The sequence below is a fragment of the Rhinoraja longicauda genome, chromosome 14 (assembly GCF_053455715.1).
Source record: "Rhinoraja longicauda isolate Sanriku21f chromosome 14, sRhiLon1.1, whole genome shotgun sequence".
Lineage (NCBI taxonomy): Eukaryota > Metazoa > Chordata > Chondrichthyes > Rajiformes > Arhynchobatidae > Rhinoraja > Rhinoraja longicauda.
Window position 1 is genome coordinate 34,408,598 of NC_135966.1, and position 19,752 is coordinate 34,428,349.

Below are 19,752 nucleotides of genomic sequence, written 5' to 3' on the forward strand. Positions count from 1 at the left end.
TCTTAGAAGAGGGTTGATCATTGTTGGCTGGGACAAATCGTCTGCTTTGAAAATAATGCCAGGGAACTATGGCACCCCAGGGAGAATACACAGAGTGTCCCCTGGATTCTGATATCTTTGACAGTGCAGCAAGGTTGCTTTAGGTTTATTATTGCCACGTGTACCGAGGTGCAGTGAAAAACATTGTTTTTCTTGCTATTCAATCATATCAGGTGGTATTAAACATCAATACATTCAAGTTAAACTCAAGTACAATAGGTAGAGCAAATAGATAAATACATACTGCATTCTACCACTGTAATACACTGTTACAAATAAATAGTTCCTCAGTCGTCTGTAGATAAAATAACAATTTAAATCTTTTTGTCATTAGTCCTTTCAGAGTGCACAACCTCTTGTGCGGGACACCATCGCCGTTGCAAACGCTAGTTTCAACCGGATGGACTACATTCTGAAGTCATCCATGCATCCCTGCCTGGAAATGAATTGCCATTTCATTTAAAAACATTTTTCACATTTAGTCATCCGAAATTCACACAGTGTATCATTGCCAATTTTAATTCTGAGGTCATATTCATGTTATTAAACCGTATTAGATGTTAACTCTGGAAAATGACAAGTAAACCTGCCTTTGGTGAATTATTCAGAGCAGTGGTCACAATCAAATTATAGAGCAACTAAGTGTCAAACAACGTTTAAGGAACCTAACAACGTTTAAGGAAAACAAAAATAATGAAAGAAAATAGTAGTTCGATTTTATAATGTACTGCCTTAAATATAGTTACTTGCACCAAGCTTTAGAAATGCAGTCTAGCTTTAAGAAATGTTGAGTTCAGTGATTGGTTGAAATTAAGTCGGCCTTTTCCACCAATAAAAGGCTGCCTATGTGCCCGGAGATCCTTGCTGCCCTCCCCTCCCCTTCCGCCATTATATCCGTCTGGATACCGTGTAACATGGACAGAGCTTGCTTACGTTCGCTTCTTTTCATTCATCTACTGGCGAAATTATAAATAAGAAGGTTTGTCAGAAATTGTTGCGCAGAATTTTTTAACAGCGGCTTTTTTTTCGTGCAATTCAGTAAAAAATAGAATAACGATTCACTCTTTTGAATTGTTCAACGGCGCTGCGTTGTTCTCAAATCATTTGAAATGCTTTGTTCTGGAAATGGAATTTTATAAACGATATTGGCTATGGAAATGGCAACTTATTTACTGTATTATCCCTTCCTGGCAAATGATTTCTGGACAGATACGTTATACGATTCCTGAGGAATTGAATGCCGGAGCTTTTGTTGGAAATATCGCAGAGGATCTGGGTTTGGATATAAAAGATCTCTCGGCTCGCGGCTTTCAAATTGTGCCTGGACCTAGCAAGGAATATATAGACGTAAATTTAGATACTGGTGTTTTGTTTGTGAAGCAAAAGATGGACAGAGAACAGTTGTGCGGGCAGAATCGTGTTTGCACATTCTATATGGAGGCAGTGATTGAAAATCCTCTGAATGTGTATCATTTTCAAGTGGACATTTTGGATATAAATGACAATGCCCCGAGATTTCCCGAGAGCCAGTTCAATTTGGTTATATCGGAGGTGGCTGCTCCTGGTACGCGCTTCGCCCTGGAGCGCGCAGACGACCCGGACGTTGGCAGCAACTCGGTACAAAGCTACCGGCTGGTAGACAACGGCTATTTCTCCCTCGACGTGGAGACGTTGGGCGGCGACGGAAAGTTACCGGTTTTAGTCTTGGAAAGACCGTTGGACAGAGAAAAGGAAAGCACGCACAGGTTGGTGTTGGTATCGAAGGACGGAGGGATTCCTGTGCGATCTGGAACTGCCGAGATACTGATCGATGTAGAGGATGCCAACGACAACGCGCCTGTTTTCTCCCAGCCCGTCTACCGGGTCAGTTTGCCAGAGAATGCACCCATAGGTATATTAGTGATAAAATTAGATGCCTCGGATTTGGATGTTGGTCTGAATGGACAAATAGTATATTCGTTCGGCAGTCATACTTCGAATCGAGTTCGGGAACTTTTTGCGCTGGATTCGAATAGTGGCGAAATCAGAGTTAAGAACACTGTGGATTACGAGAAAAATAGTGTTTTTGAGATTAACGTTCAAGCAAAAGATAATGGGCCATACGCTACCGTTGTGTACTGTCACGTACTGGTCAATATCGTTGATGTGAATGACAACGCTCCTGTGGTAACGCTGACATCTTTATTCAGTCCTGTCGGGGAGGACGCTCTCCCAGGGACTGTAGTGGCTCTGATCAGTTCCACAGACAAGGATTCGGCTGAAAACGGGCGCGTGGATTGCGAAATCCCAAATGACCTTCCTTTTAAACTGGATTCGTCCTTAAATAACTATTATAGACTTGTTACCCGGGAAACGCTGGATCGTGAGCGTGTATCATCTTACAATGTAACCGTGGTGTGTGGCGACGCCGGGAATCCTCCGCTAACATCGAACAAAACGGTCCTGGTGGAAGTCTCCGATATAAACGACCATCCGCCTCAATTCACACAGCCTGTGTATACAGCTTACGTAATGGAGAATAATGTAATTGGTGCGTCAATATTCACTGTGACAGCTTTGGATCAAGATCTAAATAGGAACGCAGATTTGTCCTACTTTATTTTGGAGACTCAGATTCAGGGCAGGTCAATATCCACATACGTCTCCATTAACTCGCACAGTGGGGTCATATTTTCGCAGAGGAGTTTCGACTACGAACATCTCAAAAGCTTTCAGGTCCAGGTTCAGGCGCGGGACTCTGGGATCCCACCACTTTCTGGCAACGCCTCAGTGGATGTGATGATATTGGATCAGAATGACAATGCTCCGGTGATCGTGCATCCGTTACCCGAATTCGGTTCCACCGTGTTAGAGACGATATCCCGGCACGCAGAACCGGGCTACCTGGTCGCAAAAGTTTCGGCTACTGACGGTGACACTGGCCAAAATGCTCGCCTTTCCTACCAGATCCGTCAAGCTACAGATGCCGGTCTCTTCACCATTTCACCGGACACTGGAGAAATCTGGACAATACGCAGTATTAAGAAGAATGACGCCGCCAAGCAAAGGTTGGTCATCTGCGTTAAGGATGACGGATCACCGCCTCTTACAGCCACTGTGACAATCATCTTGTCTTTAGTTGGAAATGATAGACAGATGCTCTCAGATGTGAATAATTTGTCTGAGGGTGCCGGGTTTGCTTCTGGCACCAGCTTTTACCTCGTAATAACTTTAGGGATAACATCATCCGTTTTTCTATTGATTTTGATTATCCTCGCCATTAAGGTCCATAGAAACTCTTCCCTTGGCGCATGTGGTTGTTTTACAGCAAGAAACTCATTGCACAGAGCCAACAGAAGCCTTCAGATACCACCAAACTATGTTGAGGTATTTGGAGGTGATCCTCTATCGCAGGGTTTCCGCTATGATTCATGCTCGAGCTCACATTCTGTAAAGAGGGATGTCAGGTTATCCAACAGTGGATCTACGCGTAAGAATTACGCTCCTAGTGGCATTATGGGAAATGGCGCTACTTTACAAACCCTCAATTCAGCACAATACAGGAACAGTCTAAATAACGAGGTGAGGTTGCTATTCGATGGCGAAAAAACACCTCATGGGTTTCAATTGGATGTACAAATGATTACTGGGGGAAAATACGTAGATCCCGGAGATTGGAATTTAGGAAATATCTAAGAATCGGTCATATCAGTTTCCATTGTGATCTGAGTTTCCAATCGCTATTTCTGGACCTGCTCCTTTGTTAATCCGGCTTTTGCCCTTTGGTGCATTTATATTGACTTAACATTTTGTTTCATGTAGTAGTTACGGAATGTTGCCATTGAAAACGTATGGATCAAGTAATTCCGCACGACAGTCCTAAATATATATTATCAACTACACTTTGGTAGTAGAAAACCACGAAATAATGATCACATTGGAGAAAGGGTCTGGATGTCTAAAGGAACAGTTCCATGGTTCTGATATCACGAGTTTTAGTATTTAATTATTTCCATGGAGACTTTGTGATATTAAATGCTTTATTTTCCTAGGGAAATAACTCGTCAGCATTCAACTTGTTTTATAATATCATGGACTGAATGGGAATTAAGCATAAGAGTTTACCAAAATAGGTGTAGGTGATTTGTTTTGAAAGAGGCACAAAACCATGTGCATCAAGCTTTGCAGAAACAAGCGACTGCAGATGCTAGTTTACACAAAACGACACAGAGTGCTGGAATAACTCAGAGGGTCAGCAGCTTTTCTGGGGAACATGGACATGTGACTTTTTTTCCATCGGGACCCTTTAGATTGGAAGAAGGGACCCGAGCCGAAACGTAACCTGTCTATATTCTTCAGAGATGCTGCCTGACCCGTTGAGTTTCTCCAGCACCTTGCATATATTTGTATCGTAGAAACATAGAAACATAGAAAATAGGTGCAGGAGTAGGCCATTCGGCCCTTCGAGCCTGCATCGCCATTCAATATGATCATGGCTGATCATCCAGCTCAGTAACCTGTACATGCCTTGTCTCCATACCCCCTGATCCATTTAGCCACAAGGGCCACATCTAACTCCCTCTTAAATATAGCTAATGAACTGGCCTCAACTACCTTCTGTGGCAGAGAATTCCACAGACTCACCACTCTGTGTGAAGAAATGTTTTCTCATCTCGGTCCTAACAGACTTCCCCCTTATCCTTAAGCTGTGACCCCTGGTTCTGGACTTCCCCAACATCGGGAACAATCTTCCCGCATCTAGCCTCTCCAACCCCTTAAGAATTTTATATGTTTCTATAAGATCCCCCCTCAGTCTTCTAAATTCCAGCGAGTATAAGCCTAGTCTATCCAGTCTTTCTTCATATGAAAGTCCTGCCATCCCAGGGATCAATCTGGTGAACCTTCTCTGTACTCCCTCTAAGGCTAGAATGTCTTTCCTCAGATTAGGAGACCAAAACTGTACACAATACTCCAGATGCGGTCTCACCAAGGCCATGTACAACTGCAGCAGAACCTCCCTGCTCCTATACTCAAATCCTCTTGCTATGAATGCTAACATACCATTCGATTTCTTCACTGCCTGCTGCACCTGCACGCTTACTTTCAATGACTGGTGCACCATGACACCCAGGTCACGTTGCATCTCCCCTTTTCCTAATTGGCCACCATTCAGGTAATGCTCTGCTTTCCTGTTCTTGCCGCCAAAGTGGATAACCTCACATTTATCCACATTATATTGCATCTGCCATGCATTTGCCCACTCTCCTAATCTATCCAAGTCACTCTGCAGCCTTCTAGCATCCTCCTCGCAGCTAACACTGCCACCCAGCTTCGTGACATCCGCAAACTTAGAGATATTGCATTCAATTCCCTCGTCCAAATCATTAATATATATTGTAAATAACTGGGGTCCCAGCACTGAGCCTTGCGGTACCCCACTAGTCACTGCCTGCCATTCCGAAAAGGAAACCCGTTTATTCCTACTCTTTGCTTCCTGTCCGCCAACCAATTCTCTATCCACCTCAACACTCAACCCCCAATACCGTGTGCTTTAAGTTTGTACCCCAATCTCCTATGTGGGACCTTGTCGAAGGCCTTCTGAAAGTCCAGATATAACACATCGACTGGTTCTCCCTTATCCACTCTACTAGTTACATCCTCGAAAAATTCTAGAAGATTCGTCAGGCATGATTTGCCTTTCATAAATCCATGCCGACTTTGTCCGATGATTTCACCACTTTCCAAATGTGATGCTATCACATCCTTAATAACTGACTCTAGCATTTCCCCCACTACCGATGTTAGGCTAACTGGTCTATAATTCCCCGTTTTCTCTCTCCCTCCCTTTTTAAAAAGTGGGGTTACATTAGCTACCCTCCAATCCTCAGGAACTAATCCAGAATCTAAAGAGTTTTGAAAAATTATCACTAATGCATTGAATCGTCCATAATCGCATAAAGGTTGTATTTAAATAAATTTGAAGTACATGTACAGATCGGATTATCTGATTTGTTTGGATAGCACGCAAAACAAACCTTATCACTATATTTCGGTGACAATAATATATTTAAAGCTGGTGGCTCTTAGAAAATCAACCAAATGTAAGCAGGGCAAAGGAAATCAAATCAATGTGGGAAATGGTGTAATAAATTTACTTTGTACACTGATAAATATTACAGAGATAAACAGGGACATTCCAGCTTTAAGAAATGTTCCGGGTGGTGATTGGTTGAATGCCAGTTCACCAATCAGAAGCTGCAATGTATCTGGTGATCTGGACTGCCCCCTTCCCTCCCAGCCACCATTACGTGTGATCAGATACAATGTAAAACTCCGCATAGCGAGCTGCGTAGCGCTGGAACGGGTTCTGTATTCGAAAGCATTGGATATTTTAATTGCAATGAGAAGGTTCGAACACAATCTTGATAATCTTTGAAAAGATACAGGTATTTTGTGCAACATTGCCTCTTTTATCTTAAAAACTGGCGTTCATTCCAGAGAAAAAACGGTGAATGGCGTGTCGCGCTGAAGTAATTGCAATGCGTTGTAAAGGAGATGGGATATTTTAAAATATGTTGGCTGTTTAAATGGTCACTTTTTTACTATGTGTTATCACCCTGGGTTCTGGTTTCGGGGCAGATTCGCTATTCAATGCCTGAAGAACTGCAAATGGGTGCCTTTGTTGGAAATATCGCCGAGGATTTGGATTTAGACGTGAAAGAGCTGGCTGCCCGCAGTTTTCGGATTGTGTCTAGTCCCAGGAAGCAGTATCTTGATGTAAATTTGGACAATGGAATTCTTTATGTGAAGGGGGAAATTGACAGGGAGCAGCTCTGCGGGTCGAACTCCGTGTGCACATTGTTCTTAGAGGCCGTTATTGAAAATCCGCTGACGGTGTATCATTTTCAAGTCGAGATTCTGGATGTAAACGACAACGCCCCCAGTTTCCCCCATTCCCAATTCCGCCTGGAAATCTCGGAGGTTGTGGCGCAAGGGGCGCGTTTTGCCCTCGAGTCGGCGCAGGACCCAGATGTGGGAAGCAACTCCGTTCAGACGTACCAGTTGGGCGATAACGAGTATTTCACCATAGATATTCAGTCACGCCGTGGCGATGGCAAGTTGCCGGTGTTAGTGTTGCAAAGGCCACTGGACAGGGAGAAACAAACGAGCCACAAGTTAGTCCTGATTGCCAAGGACGGAGGCATCCCACAAAAGTCTGCGACGGCTCAGATAACTGTCATAGTGCAGGATGCCAACGACAACGCGCCGGTGTTCCAGCAATCGGAATACAGGACGAGGTTGCGGGAAAACACACCCAGGGGAACCCTGGTAATCAAACTCAATGCTACTGATTTGGACGATGGTGCCAATGGAGAGATTGTGTACTCATTCAGCAGTCATGCCTCCAACAGAGTCCGTGAAATGTTCAGCGTGGATTCTAGAACCGGGGAAATCAGGGTCAAGGGCAACTTGGACGCCGAGGAAAACGATGCTTTTGAGATCAACGTACAAGCTACGGATAGGGGACCTTATGCAACTCCTGTACATTGTGAAGTGTTGGTGGATGTTATTGACACCAATGACAACGCCCCTGAGGTGACATTGACTTCTGTGTTCAGCCCTGTCAGCGAGGACGCCTTGCCTGGCACAGTAGTCGCCCTCCTTAACGTGGACGACAAAGACTCGGGATATAACGGGCAGGTACTTTGCAAACTTTTAAGTGGTTCTCCTTTCAAACTAGATTCCTCTTTGACGAACTATTACAGATTAATGACCGAACTGCGACTGGATCGCGAAAATGTCTCAAAGTACGATGTTACAATTGTATGCACAGATAGAGGAAACCCCCCACTCGCATCCAAGAAATCGATCCGGGTGGAAATTTCCGATGTAAATGATAATGTCCCACGTTTTGCACACCCTTCATACACCGCCTACGTAACCGAGAACAACGTCATTGGGTCTTCTATCTTCTCGGTGACAGCTTTTGATCCCGATATAAACCAAAACTCTCAATTGACTTACTCGATCCTGGAAACATGGGACCAGGACTTCGCAGTCTCTGCTTACGTGCTTATTAATTCGGAAACTGGCGTCGTATATGCTCAGAAAACGTTTGACTACGAACAAATGAAAGGTTTCCAGCTCTGTATACAAGCAAAGGACGCTGGAACTCCACCGCTGAGCAGCAATGTTTCTGTGGATGTCATTATCCTCGATCAAAATGACAACGCTCCAGTCATCACCCATCCACTGCCAGAGTACGGATCTACGGCCGTAGAGACTGTGTCGAGGTTTGCGGAACCTGGTTACCTGGTTGCCAAGGTGTCTGCAACCGACGCAGACTCCGGTCAGAACTCTCGCCTCACTTATCAGATTTTAAGAGCTACAGACACTGGCCTTTTTACCATTTCGTCAGATTCGGGGGACATATGGACAATCCGTGGCGTCCTGGACAAAGATCAGAGGAAGCAACGTTTGGTCGTTGCTGTAAAAGACAACGGAGAACCGGCACTATCAGCTATTTTAACCATCATGATCTCCCTGGAACAAAGTCAATCAGAACTGTTGCCCGAGGTTGACAGTTTATCGGATGAAGCAGTTTGGACTCCGGCCACGAGCTTTTACTTGGTCATAACCTTGGGATTAATTTCTGTCATCTTTCTAGCAATTTTGATTATTCTCGCTATTAAAGTTCACAAAAACAGACGGGGCTTTGATGATCGTAACTCCTGCTGTTTTGTGACAAGAGGTCGAAAGGCGAATAGGAGCCTTCAGATACCCCCAAACTACGTTGAAGTATTTGGGGGTGACCCGCTTTCTCAAAGTTTCCGGTACGATACCTATTCAACTTCAAACTCTATCAAGCGAGACTCCATGTTCCGCTCACCGACTGGCAGGAATAACGTCAATGCCTACCCGGTCAGGAAGGAAGAGATACCACCAGTAACAAACCCTGCAAGCAGTAGAGGTATTATCAATAGTGAGGTGAGAAATCTGTCTGCATCTGGGGGGAACAACACTTTGATTTGGATATACGTCAAGATCTCAACTGGTGGGAAAGGGAATAGAACGATTCGCATCGATTTCAAGCTTCTCTTGATCGCCATCTCTATACCAAGCTCAAAGTCTTCATTCTCGTTTCATCTATGGTTCATTGTTTATAATGAAATTCGCGATTATAGCCAAAATATCGACATTTTATGGCAGTGCATATGATCGATCACCTTTCAGTTTTCTAACAAAAAAATCTGCAGAAATAGAATCAGAAACTTTGGAAAGTCTTAGCAGCGTAGACAGCGTCTGCAGAAACAGAATTAAATCAGATCTGACGAGGCCTCTTCGTCTTTAAGCGGCAAGTCTGGTTCTCTTTCCTCAGATGCTTCCTGACCTGCTGAGTGTTTCCAACATTTTGTGTTTTTATTTCAGATTTTCAAATTCTGAAGATTCATTAATTTTCAAAATAACTCCAGGAAGAAACTTTACATATGGACGTTCATAGGTGTTATTAAATGAGTTGACGTTATTATTCCACCTATGGGTAAATATTTTAGTTTATGAGGTACAGTGAAAAGCATTTTTGTGGTGTACTCTCCAGTCAGTTAAAATACCACACAATTACAAACAAGCTGCCCACAGTGTATAGATACATGATAAAGGGAATAACGTTTAGTGCAAGTTAAGGTCCAGAAAAGTCAAATTAAAGATAGTCAGAGTCTCCAGTGAGGTAGATGGTGGCTCAGGACCGCTTTCTAGTTGCTGATATGGCGTTTCAATCACCTGATAACAGCTGGGAAGAAACTGCTCCTGAATCTGGAGAAAGAACGCCATAAAATGCAGATTATTTTGACAAGTAGTGTTTTGTGGTTTAAAAAAATGTTTGTCCGAAGGAATAAGTGTAACATTTTGAAATGAACGTTAGAAAATACTTTTTAACTGTGCAACCAGATTTGCTGCTTTTACGCAGACGTTTTCTGGGCCGTTCTTGCTTTAAGCTGTGCTTCGGACGGCGATTGGCTAAATTAGAGCAGGCGCGCGTTCACCAATCAGAAGCCACAAGTTTGTTGGAGATCTCTCCCCATCCACCATCACGTAAGATCAGCCACAGTGTAAAATGGCCAGCGAGCTGCGGGAAGCTGTATCTGGTTCCGAGCATGCATTTTTGGATGATTTTAGAAACAGGAACATCTGCATTAGTTAATGTGCGGATTTTCAAATTGCACAGGTATTTTTTTACAAATGAAAGCTTTGTAAAATTGTGTAGAAAGACGTTTATTAAGACGGTTTCGCGAACGGAGCAGGGCTGCGCCGAGGCATTTGAAATGTTTTTCGCTGGAAATGGGATATTGTAGAATATATTGCTTGGGAAAATGGCATCTGCTGTACTATCTGTTGTGCTTCTGGCCTCTAGTTTCGGGACAAATACGTTATTCCATTCCCGAAGAACTGCAGCTTGGTTCCTTTGTTGGTAATATCGCAGAGGATTTGGGTTTAGATGCGAGAGAGCTCTCGGCTAGAAAATTCCGCGTCGTGCCCGGCATCGGCAAAAGATATTTGGACGTGAATTTAGACAACGGGATTTTGTTTGTGAAGGAACGTATCGACAGAGAGCAGCTTTGTGGATCAAGTTTTACTTGCCTTTTACCCATGGAAGCCGTGGTGGAAAATCCCTTAAATGTCTACCGGGTTGAAGTGGAGGTTTTAGACATAAATGACAATGCTCCCAGTTTTCCAAAGAATAATTTCCGTCTTGAAATCTCTGAATTTGCGGCGCCGGGTGCCCGCTTCCCCCTAGAGTGCGCGCACGATTCAGACGTGGGAAGCAACTCCCTACAAAGCTATCGCCTGGTTGGAAATCAATACTTCGCGCTCGACATTGAGACCCGTAGTGGGGATGAGAAGCTGCCGGTGTTAACGTTGGAGAGGGCATTGGACAGAGAGAAAGAATCAACTCACAAGTTGCAACTAATTGCAAAAGACGGTGGGATCCCTTCAAAATCAACCACTGCTGAAATACTAATCGCAGTACAGGATGTCAACGATAACTCTCCCGTGTTCTCGCAGTCGGTGTATAGGGTCAGCCTACATGAAAACGTGCCCAATGGAACAATAGTGATAACGCTTAATGCCACTGACTTGGACGATGGTTCTAATGGAGAGATAGAATATTCTTTTACCAGCCACACCTCCGCCTCGGTACGTGAACTGTTTAATCTACATTCCAAAACGGGGGAAATCACAGTGAAGGGGCATTTGGACTATGAGTTAAACAGTGCCTTCGAAATCAACGTACAGGCAACAGATAAAGGCTCTGCCCCACTACCTGTGTACTGCCGTGTTCATGTGGATATTACAGACGAGAATGACAACTCTCCCGAGGTGACGGTGACTTCTTTATTCAGTCCAGTTAGCGAAGACTCTCCTCCGGGGACCGTGATAGCGCTGATTAGCACTACGGATAAAGACTCTGGGGAAAACGGAGAGATTGATTGTCAAATTTCAAACGACCTTCCCTTTAAGCTGGAATCGCCCTTAACAAACTATTACAAAATGTTAACCGTGGACCAATTGGATCGCGAAAGTATCCCCAAGTACGATGTCACAGTACTTTGTACTGATTCAGGATCGCCCCCACTTACTTCCAAGAAGATCGTGCAGGTGGAGATCTCGGATGTAAATGACAACGGGCCTCATTTTAGCCAATCTTCATATACAGCTTATGTGACGGAGAACAACGTCATCGGAGCCTCGATCATAACAGTGACTGCTTCAGATCCTGATATGAACCAGAATGGCAAACTATCTTATTCCATTCCCGGAAACCAGATCCACGGCGTGTCGGTAGCCAGTTACGTGTACATTAACTCAGAGAATGGAATGGTATTTTCGCAAAGAAGTTTTGATTATGAAGAGCTCAAGAGCTTCCAGTTCCAGGTTCAAGCACGGGATAGCGGAGTCCCGTCTCTCACGGGCAATGTTTCTGTGGAGGTTGTTATTCTTGACCAGAACGACAATGCCCCGGTTATTTTCCACCCATTGCCTGAACGTGGATCAACAGTCATGGAAACCATGTCTCGCTCTGCAGAACCAGGTTATTTGGTTACCAAAGTGTCTGCCATGGATGCTGACTCGGGTCAGAATGCTCGCCTCTCCTATCAGATCGTCCAGGCCACTGACCCGGGACTGTTCACCATTTCGCCTGACACGGGCGAGGTGTGGACTATTCGTGGATTGGTACAGAAAGATGCGACCAAGCAAAGGCTAATAATTGTGGTGAAAGACAACGGAACGCCGTCGCTTTCAGCTTCCATGACCATCAGTTTGTCGGTGATCGATGGGGATGCCCAGCTACTGTCTGATGTCTCTGGTTTTCCCGACGATGCTGCTTTCAAGTCCGCGTTGAGTTTCTACTTGGTGATATCTCTGGGGGCAATTTCATCAATTTTTCTGCTGATTTTAATCGTCCTCGCCGTGAAGGTCCATAAAAGCAGGAACGGCTTTGGTGTTTACAGTTGTTACGGGGACGTCTGCTGCTGTTATCCACCAAGACGTTCTTTCAATGGGATTCAGAAAGCCAGCAGAAACATTCAGATACCTCCAAATTATGTGGAGGTTTTCGGAGGCGACCCGCTTTCTCAACGTTTTCGCTATGGAACTAATTCGACTTTAGGTTGCACTAAGAGAGATTCACGGTTTCCCAACACGTGTAGTTCATCCGCAATGGAATATAAAGGCGGGGATGGGCCTAATGAGAAATACGATTGCCTGCATTCGCAAGCCCCAGCAAATGATAGAAACACTGTAAATGCTGAGGTGAGGTGTTCCTTAAGAAGGGAAATAGCTATCTCACACGTCTGATCTAGTTGCGCTTATTTGCAGTTGAACCTATTGTTGACGCTTTCTGTTTGGTGATATGAAGTTCAATGTGATAACTCAAAATCATAACCACAAAGTACTTTTTTAAAACTTTTGTATCTTTAAACAATCTAAGTGTTCTTTGGTGATTCTGTTGGAAGGAGCTAGGGGTAATTGGTGATAAAGCGTATTCGTTGGTGACGGAATTTTCTCCTAATTCTAAAGCACGCAGAATTTACTACAATGCAGAGAACAGTACATGAGAAAAAGTTACGGTAATCAAAATGAAATCTATTGCATATGTGCAATAATTTCATCAACCCACTCAGTTTGTAGAAGCAAAGAATTTCAGACACAGGTTAATATAAAAAAGGGCAAAAAGTGCTGGAGTGATTCAGCAGGTCAGGTAGCATCAATTGGGAAGTATAAGAAGATAACTGCAGATGCTGGTACAAATCGAAGGTATTTATTCACAAAATGCTGGAGTAACTCAGCAGGTCAGGCAGCATCTCAGGAGAGAAGGGATGGGTGACGTAAGGGTCTGAAGAAGAAGGGTCTCCACCCGAAACGTCACCCATTCCTTCTCTCCCGAGATGCTGCCTGACCTGCTGAGTTACTCCAGCATTTTGTGAATAAGCATCAGTTGAGAACATGGATAGCTGACGTTCCAGGTCCAGACCCTTCTTCGGACACTGTAGGAAGGAAATGCAGATAGTGATTTGCACGGAAGATAGACACAAAATGCTGGAGTAACAAAGTGGGTCAGGCAGCATCTCTGGAGAAAGGGAATAGATGACGTTTCGGGTCGAAACCCTTATTCAGACTGAGACTCAGGGGAAAGGGAATTAGAGGTATGAAAAGGTTCAGAACAAATCAGAGCTGGCACAGATGACGAAGGAAAGACAGAGCCCACAGTAGTCCTGACGTCTTAAGGCTGCTTTTTTTTTTCTGTATTTTCTAATCTTATTTTTCGAAGAATTTGTAGCATATGAAATGTTGGAGCAACTCTGCGGATCAGGCAGATGCTGAGTTCCTCCTGTACGTTGTACTTTGCTCATGATTCCAGCATCTGCAGGTCATTGTATCTCTACCCTGTGTATAAAGCTGTACCGACTCTAAATCGAACATTGTTAATGTTGTCGCAGCCGCGTTTTATAATTATATTAGCTGTTGATCATTTACCTTGACAATATCACAGTTCTGTGGTTAATAGATGCATCAAAAACACCTTAAATAATAAGACACGTGAATGTAACATATTTGGCAGAACATTGAAACAATTCAATGGGAAGAAGGGCTCGAGGGGCCGAATGGCCTCCTCCTGTACCTATTTTCTATGTTTCTATGTTTCTAAGAACTAGCTGGGGCATTTGTCATGGGAACATGCACTTATTTTACAGGCAATGCATAAAATGTATGAAAACTATTGAAACTATTGAAAACATTTGAAGCACGGCACTTAAATCTCCAAACCAACAGATTCAAATGTAGTATTCACAAAATGCTGGAGTAACTCAGCAGGTCAGGCAGCATCTCGGGAGAGAAGGAATGAGAGATTCAAATGTAGGCTGCGCAACTTTAAATATTGGGATTCCACAGTTGAATTGGTGCCTCTGCTTTAAGAAACGAGCTCTCTTGTGATTGGTTGTTGGCGAATGTAGCTGCATTTACCAATCAGAAGCTGAGCAGTGAACAGAGATCCTGACAGCCCCTTTTGCCTGTCCTATGCCTTATCCGCCATCTCTCCTGACCGGATACAAAATGAAATTGGATAGCGAGCTGCGTAATGTTGCGCCGGGATCGTGATTTTTTGGAAGATTTGTCTGAGAGGAAAATATCTCGAAAATATCTTACAACTGCAGGTATTTTCTTATCATGGAGCTGCTTATTTTGCATTTTAAAACATGATAAACACGTTATTCCAATGAATATACGTGCAGCGCCGCGCCGTGCTGAAACAACCGGGATGCTTTGTGCTTGAAATGGGATTATATCAAACATATTGGTTATTAAAATGGCAACTGTTGTCTTCAGTGCTCTCCTGGAATTTGGTTTCTGGACAGATGCGGTACTCGATTCCCGAAGAATTGCCGCTGGGAGCTTTTGTTGGGAATATCGCTGCTGATTTGGGGTTGGATGTCGATCAGCTCCCGGCACGGAATTTTCGCATTGTGCCCAGTCCTAGGAAACAGTATTTCTCTCTGAAATTAGACAAAGGGGTTTTAGTGGTCAACCAGAAAATTGACAGAGAACAGGTCTGCGGTACGGTGCCCGTTTGTGCCTTGACTTTCGAGACGGTGATCGATGACCCTCTGAACGTGCATCACATCGAGGTGGAGATTGTGGACATAAACGATAACGCTCCTCTGTTCCCAAAGAATGAATTCCGCTTGGAAATATCTGAGGTGGCGGCGCCTGGAGTCCGCTTCCCATTAGAGTCCGCTTACGACCCGGACGTAGGCACCAACTCGCTCCAGACCTACCGATTGGCGAGGAATCAATATTTCGAGCTGCAGATACAGTCTCGCAGTGGGGATAATAAACTCCCGGTTCTGGTAATGGAAAGGGCTCCCGACAGGGAGCACCAGACTACTCTACAGTTGTTGCTGACGGCTATTGACGGAGGCATTCCTGAACGATCCGGCACGGCGCAGGTTATTATCCGCATTCTGGATGCCAACGACAACATGCCTACGTTTAGCCAGACGGTTTACAGAGTCCGCTTGTTGGAAAATGTGCCCGTAGGAACGCCGGTGATCAAAGTCAACGCTACTGATCTGGACCAAGGCTCCAACGGAGAGATACGTTATTCCTTTGCAACCCACGCTTCTGCCCAAGCGCGCGAACTTTTCAGCGTGGACCCTAAAACAGGAGAAATCCGAGTGAAGGGACCTCTGGATTTCGAAGCAGGAGCAGAGTTGGAGATTAGTGTACAAGCTGAAGACCAGGGTTCTTTTTCCGTGCCTGTGCATTGCGATGTGATTGTTGAAGTTGTGGATGAGAATGACAACGCGCCGGAGGTAACATTTACCTCTTTGTCCAGTTCAGTGGCAGAAGATGTCCCGCCCGGGACAGTGGTGGCCTTAATCAGTGTGACCGATGCTGATATGGGAGAGAACGGCGAAACCCGCTGCCAGATTTCAAACAACCTTCCTTTCAAATTAGATTCAACGTTCAGGAACTACTATCGACTGCTCACCAAAGATGTGCTCGACCGAGAAACGGTTTCTCAATATGGTATCACCGTTACGTGTAGCGATGCAGGCTTACCGGTTCTAACCACTAACAAAACCATCCAGCTCAAGATCTCCGATGTAAATGACAACCCTCCACGTTTCTCGCAGACGGTTTACACCGCCTATGTGACAGAAAACAACATCATCGGTAGTTCCGTCTATTCGGTGCCAGCATCTGATGCAGATGTGAATCTGAATTCCAAACTCTCTTACTCTATTCTTGGTACCCAAGTCGACGGCTCCCCTGTGTTCGGTTACGTCTCTATAAACTCAGACAGCGGCGTGATATCTGCTGAGCGTTCTTTTGACTACGAAGATTTGAAGAAGTTTCAGATCGAGATCCAAGCAACAGACGCCGGCGAGCTACCTCTGAGCACCAACGTCTCAATTAACGTGGTCATCTTGGATCAGAATGACAACGCCCCGCTTATCGTATCCCCGAGGCCAGAGTACGGTTCGACAGCAGTCGAGACGTTATCCAGATCAGCAGAGCCGGGTTATCTGGTGGTCAAGGTATCCGCTGTAGACGCTGATTCGGGGCAAAATGCCAGACTTACATATCAACTGGGGCAGGTAACCGACCGCGGTCTTTTCACCATCGCGCCAGAGACGGGAGAGATCTGGACAATCCGTCGAGTAGTGAATGGAGATGCAACTAAACAAAGCCTGACGGTTATGGTAAAGGATAATGGCGTCCCACCACTGAAGGTCACAATGAATATCATCTTAACACTTGAGGGGAGCGACACAGAAACGCTCTCTGAATTGAGTGGCCTCAGTGAAGATCTCGGGTTCCCTTCAGACATAAGCCTTTACTTGGTCATAGCTTTGGGGACAATCTCGTCTATTTTCCTGGTGATTTTAGTTATCCTAGCTGTTAAGGTCCACCGAAGCAGGAACGTTTTTAACCGCCGCAGATACGACCTGGACACATGTTGTTGTCTGGGTTCCACACATTCTCTTAATGGAATACAAAAAGCCAGTGCAAACCTTCAGATCCCCCCGAATTATGTTGAAGTGTTTGGCCGTGATCCACTCTCCCAGAATTATTGTTACGAGGTATGTTCCTCATCGGATAACAAATAAAGGGGGCGACATATTTCCCAAGATCCAAAGTGCAACTGCAAAGGGCAAGCGCGCCCCCAGTGGCAAAAGTTAACTCAAACTTCAAATGATGTGTATGGTAGAACTACTGTATCCAAGGAGGTGAGGCACAACGTGCAATAACACACTCGAGAACCATTAATTTGATCTGTGCAAGTCGTTTGATCATCTCAATGTCAGCAGTATAGTAGCAGAGATTTTGTGCGTAGTACGATTCAAACAATTAGCTCGAGAGAATGTCTTACTTACTTCCTTGTTGTCACTTCACCAGTGAAACGTGTTGCTGCAATGTTTAAGTTAACAAAATGTAAACATAATCAATCTTTTTTTACAAAGGGTGTTTTGCACCTTACATAAATGAGGCAGTCTACAGATTTTAACCCCCAGAAATTAGATTGATCTGGTTGCATGATGCATAGTTACAAAGGAAGTGACTGAAACTGAAGCCCATGTAATTAACATTTTTAAAACTAATTTGGGTTGACTTCTATGTGTATCAGGTTTGAGAGTATTAAAGGTGTGTGGAAGGATAGTTTGTTCATTCCATCCAAAGCCAGTTAATCATACCATCCTTGATTTAGTTATTTTCGAGTTTAATTTAAATAGTAAGGTTATTAGAATTACAAATAAAGCCAAAGATTGTTATTTGTCTATATAAAAAGTGCATTGGTCAACCAAGGCATAGTGTACCCAGGTTTTAAGAAATAGCTGATCCATCGATTCATGGTACAAAATAGTTTCATGAAATAATACGTACAGTATATAAGAGAGTTGGGTTGAAGGGAGTTATGGAGCTACAGCAGGCGGAATACAAATATCAACCATGACAGTGAGCATTGCATGCTTTTTTGTCTTATTATAATGTATTCACTTACATTTTTTTGTCAAATCCTACATTATAACTATTGTGCCACAAGTTAACTCGAGCTTCGAGTTATTGTTTGGCCCTAAGTTGTGCTTACATAAATTTGGATGAATTTGGGATTGTCTTCAAACAAATATATTTCAGCAGGGCTAAGACAGAACATTTTTATTTGCCTTGGTACTAAAGTAACTTGGAGATCTTGATGCTATATGATAGGAAGGGTGTGGCTGTGCTGGAAAGTGTCCAGAGACATTCACCAGGTTGTATCCTGGGTTAGAGGACTTTGGTTATGGAGAGTTATTGATAAGAAGGCCTTATTTTCCCTGGAATAAAGGAGGTATTTTTAATTAAAAGAAGCATAGATGTTGTAGACTGCCAGAATCTTTTTTTCCAAATACAATAAGGCAAATTAAAGGATTTTTAAAATAATCTGGAGTAAAAACCTTTTATGGTGAGACTGGTTGATATTTCAAAAGTACTGCCAGAGGAGGTGATGGAATCAGAAATAATTATTATGTTTATGACACATTCAGACAGGCAGTTGAAAAGACAAGGCACAAAAACATACTGAACTAATGGGCCAATGTGTTTTGTGTAAAAGAGATTGGATTGATATGGTGGGCCAAAGGGCATGTTTCCATGTTGTATGATTCCATAACACTATAACTTCAAGGCTTTTAGAAAATATGGCAGCTTGGAGTTGTCTGTTCACCTCTAACTTTACTGAGGAATTTGCCTCGGCAACTCATTTGGACAATAGAGTCTTGTTTCTGAATAAAAAGGATAGAAAGTCATGCAGCAGCATGAAATCTTTATTTGTTCCAGTAACCAACCTTGAAATCCCCTGGGAAGTACAACACAGAAAAAGGTGTCTCGGATGTAAGTGATAAAGTATCAGAGTCTTTCAGAAGATGAAGTACCTTTGAAATTGCTGAACGTGCTAGTCTGTCATATCAGGTGCACACTTCTCTGAAAAATGGTCCAAGTGGATATTTGAACACAATCCTAACATAAAAAGAATAACATGTGATTCTATCCCTCTTGTAATTTCAACTGATCTTTCAGAAAGCAGCCACTAAATGGATTTTAAACTGCAAAACCATTTACTACAGAGTATCAAACAAAAAAATATAGATTACTCATCCCAATAGTGTTGCCAGTCTTCTGAAAAATACTGATGCGAATGGAAATTACAAAATTTCAGTATTTTTTTATTACATCAACATGCTCAGGAATAATGTAAGCTTTCATATGCTTCAATACATTTTTGCCAAATACATACAGCTCTATCCCTTTTGAATTAGAGAGTGACAGTAATTTTATATATTCCTACTGCCCTGCAATTCATGTGCTGGAAACGTCAACCCAGTATTCTGTTTATTTAGATTTATTCAGTCGAAATGATTGTGTGGTATAAAGCATCGGTATATTTAAAGTGCGATTGCAATGTATATGTACGCGGAAACCACTCCATTTCAGGATGTTTCATTCTGGCCCACTTTCCTAATTGCACTTCATGCATTCACAGGGGTAGTTTTACCGTCAGACGATACTGTTTACTGGAGCATTGATTTATTCTATTTTCTTATCTGTTGCAAAACAAAGCTGCGTAACTAGTTATTAAAAAAAAAATTGGGACACATCTAATCAAGTTAGCAAATAATATTAAAATAG

At 43.5% G+C, this 19,752-nt stretch overlaps 1 protein-coding gene across 19 annotated transcripts in view; it reads left to right on the forward strand.

Annotated features, from left to right (window-relative positions):
* Positions 1-19,752, forward strand: part of LOC144600208 (protocadherin gamma-B2-like) — a 219,018-nt gene that overhangs the window by 144,035 nt on the left and 55,231 nt on the right. The window contains exon 1 of one of the 19 annotated variants that reach the window (XM_078411719.1): positions 1,041-3,600. The exons of 16 other annotated variants lie outside the window; for them this stretch is intronic. In XM_078411719.1, coding sequence (XP_078267845.1) covers positions 1,165-3,600 — 2,436 coding nt within the window. In that variant the 5' untranslated portion in view covers positions 1,041-1,164. Of the gene's footprint in view, positions 1-1,040; positions 3,601-6,477; positions 9,007-10,255; positions 12,832-19,752 lie in introns of those variants that run through there. 2 more of the 19 variants (XM_078411720.1, XM_078411704.1) reach the window with 2 other exon arrangements.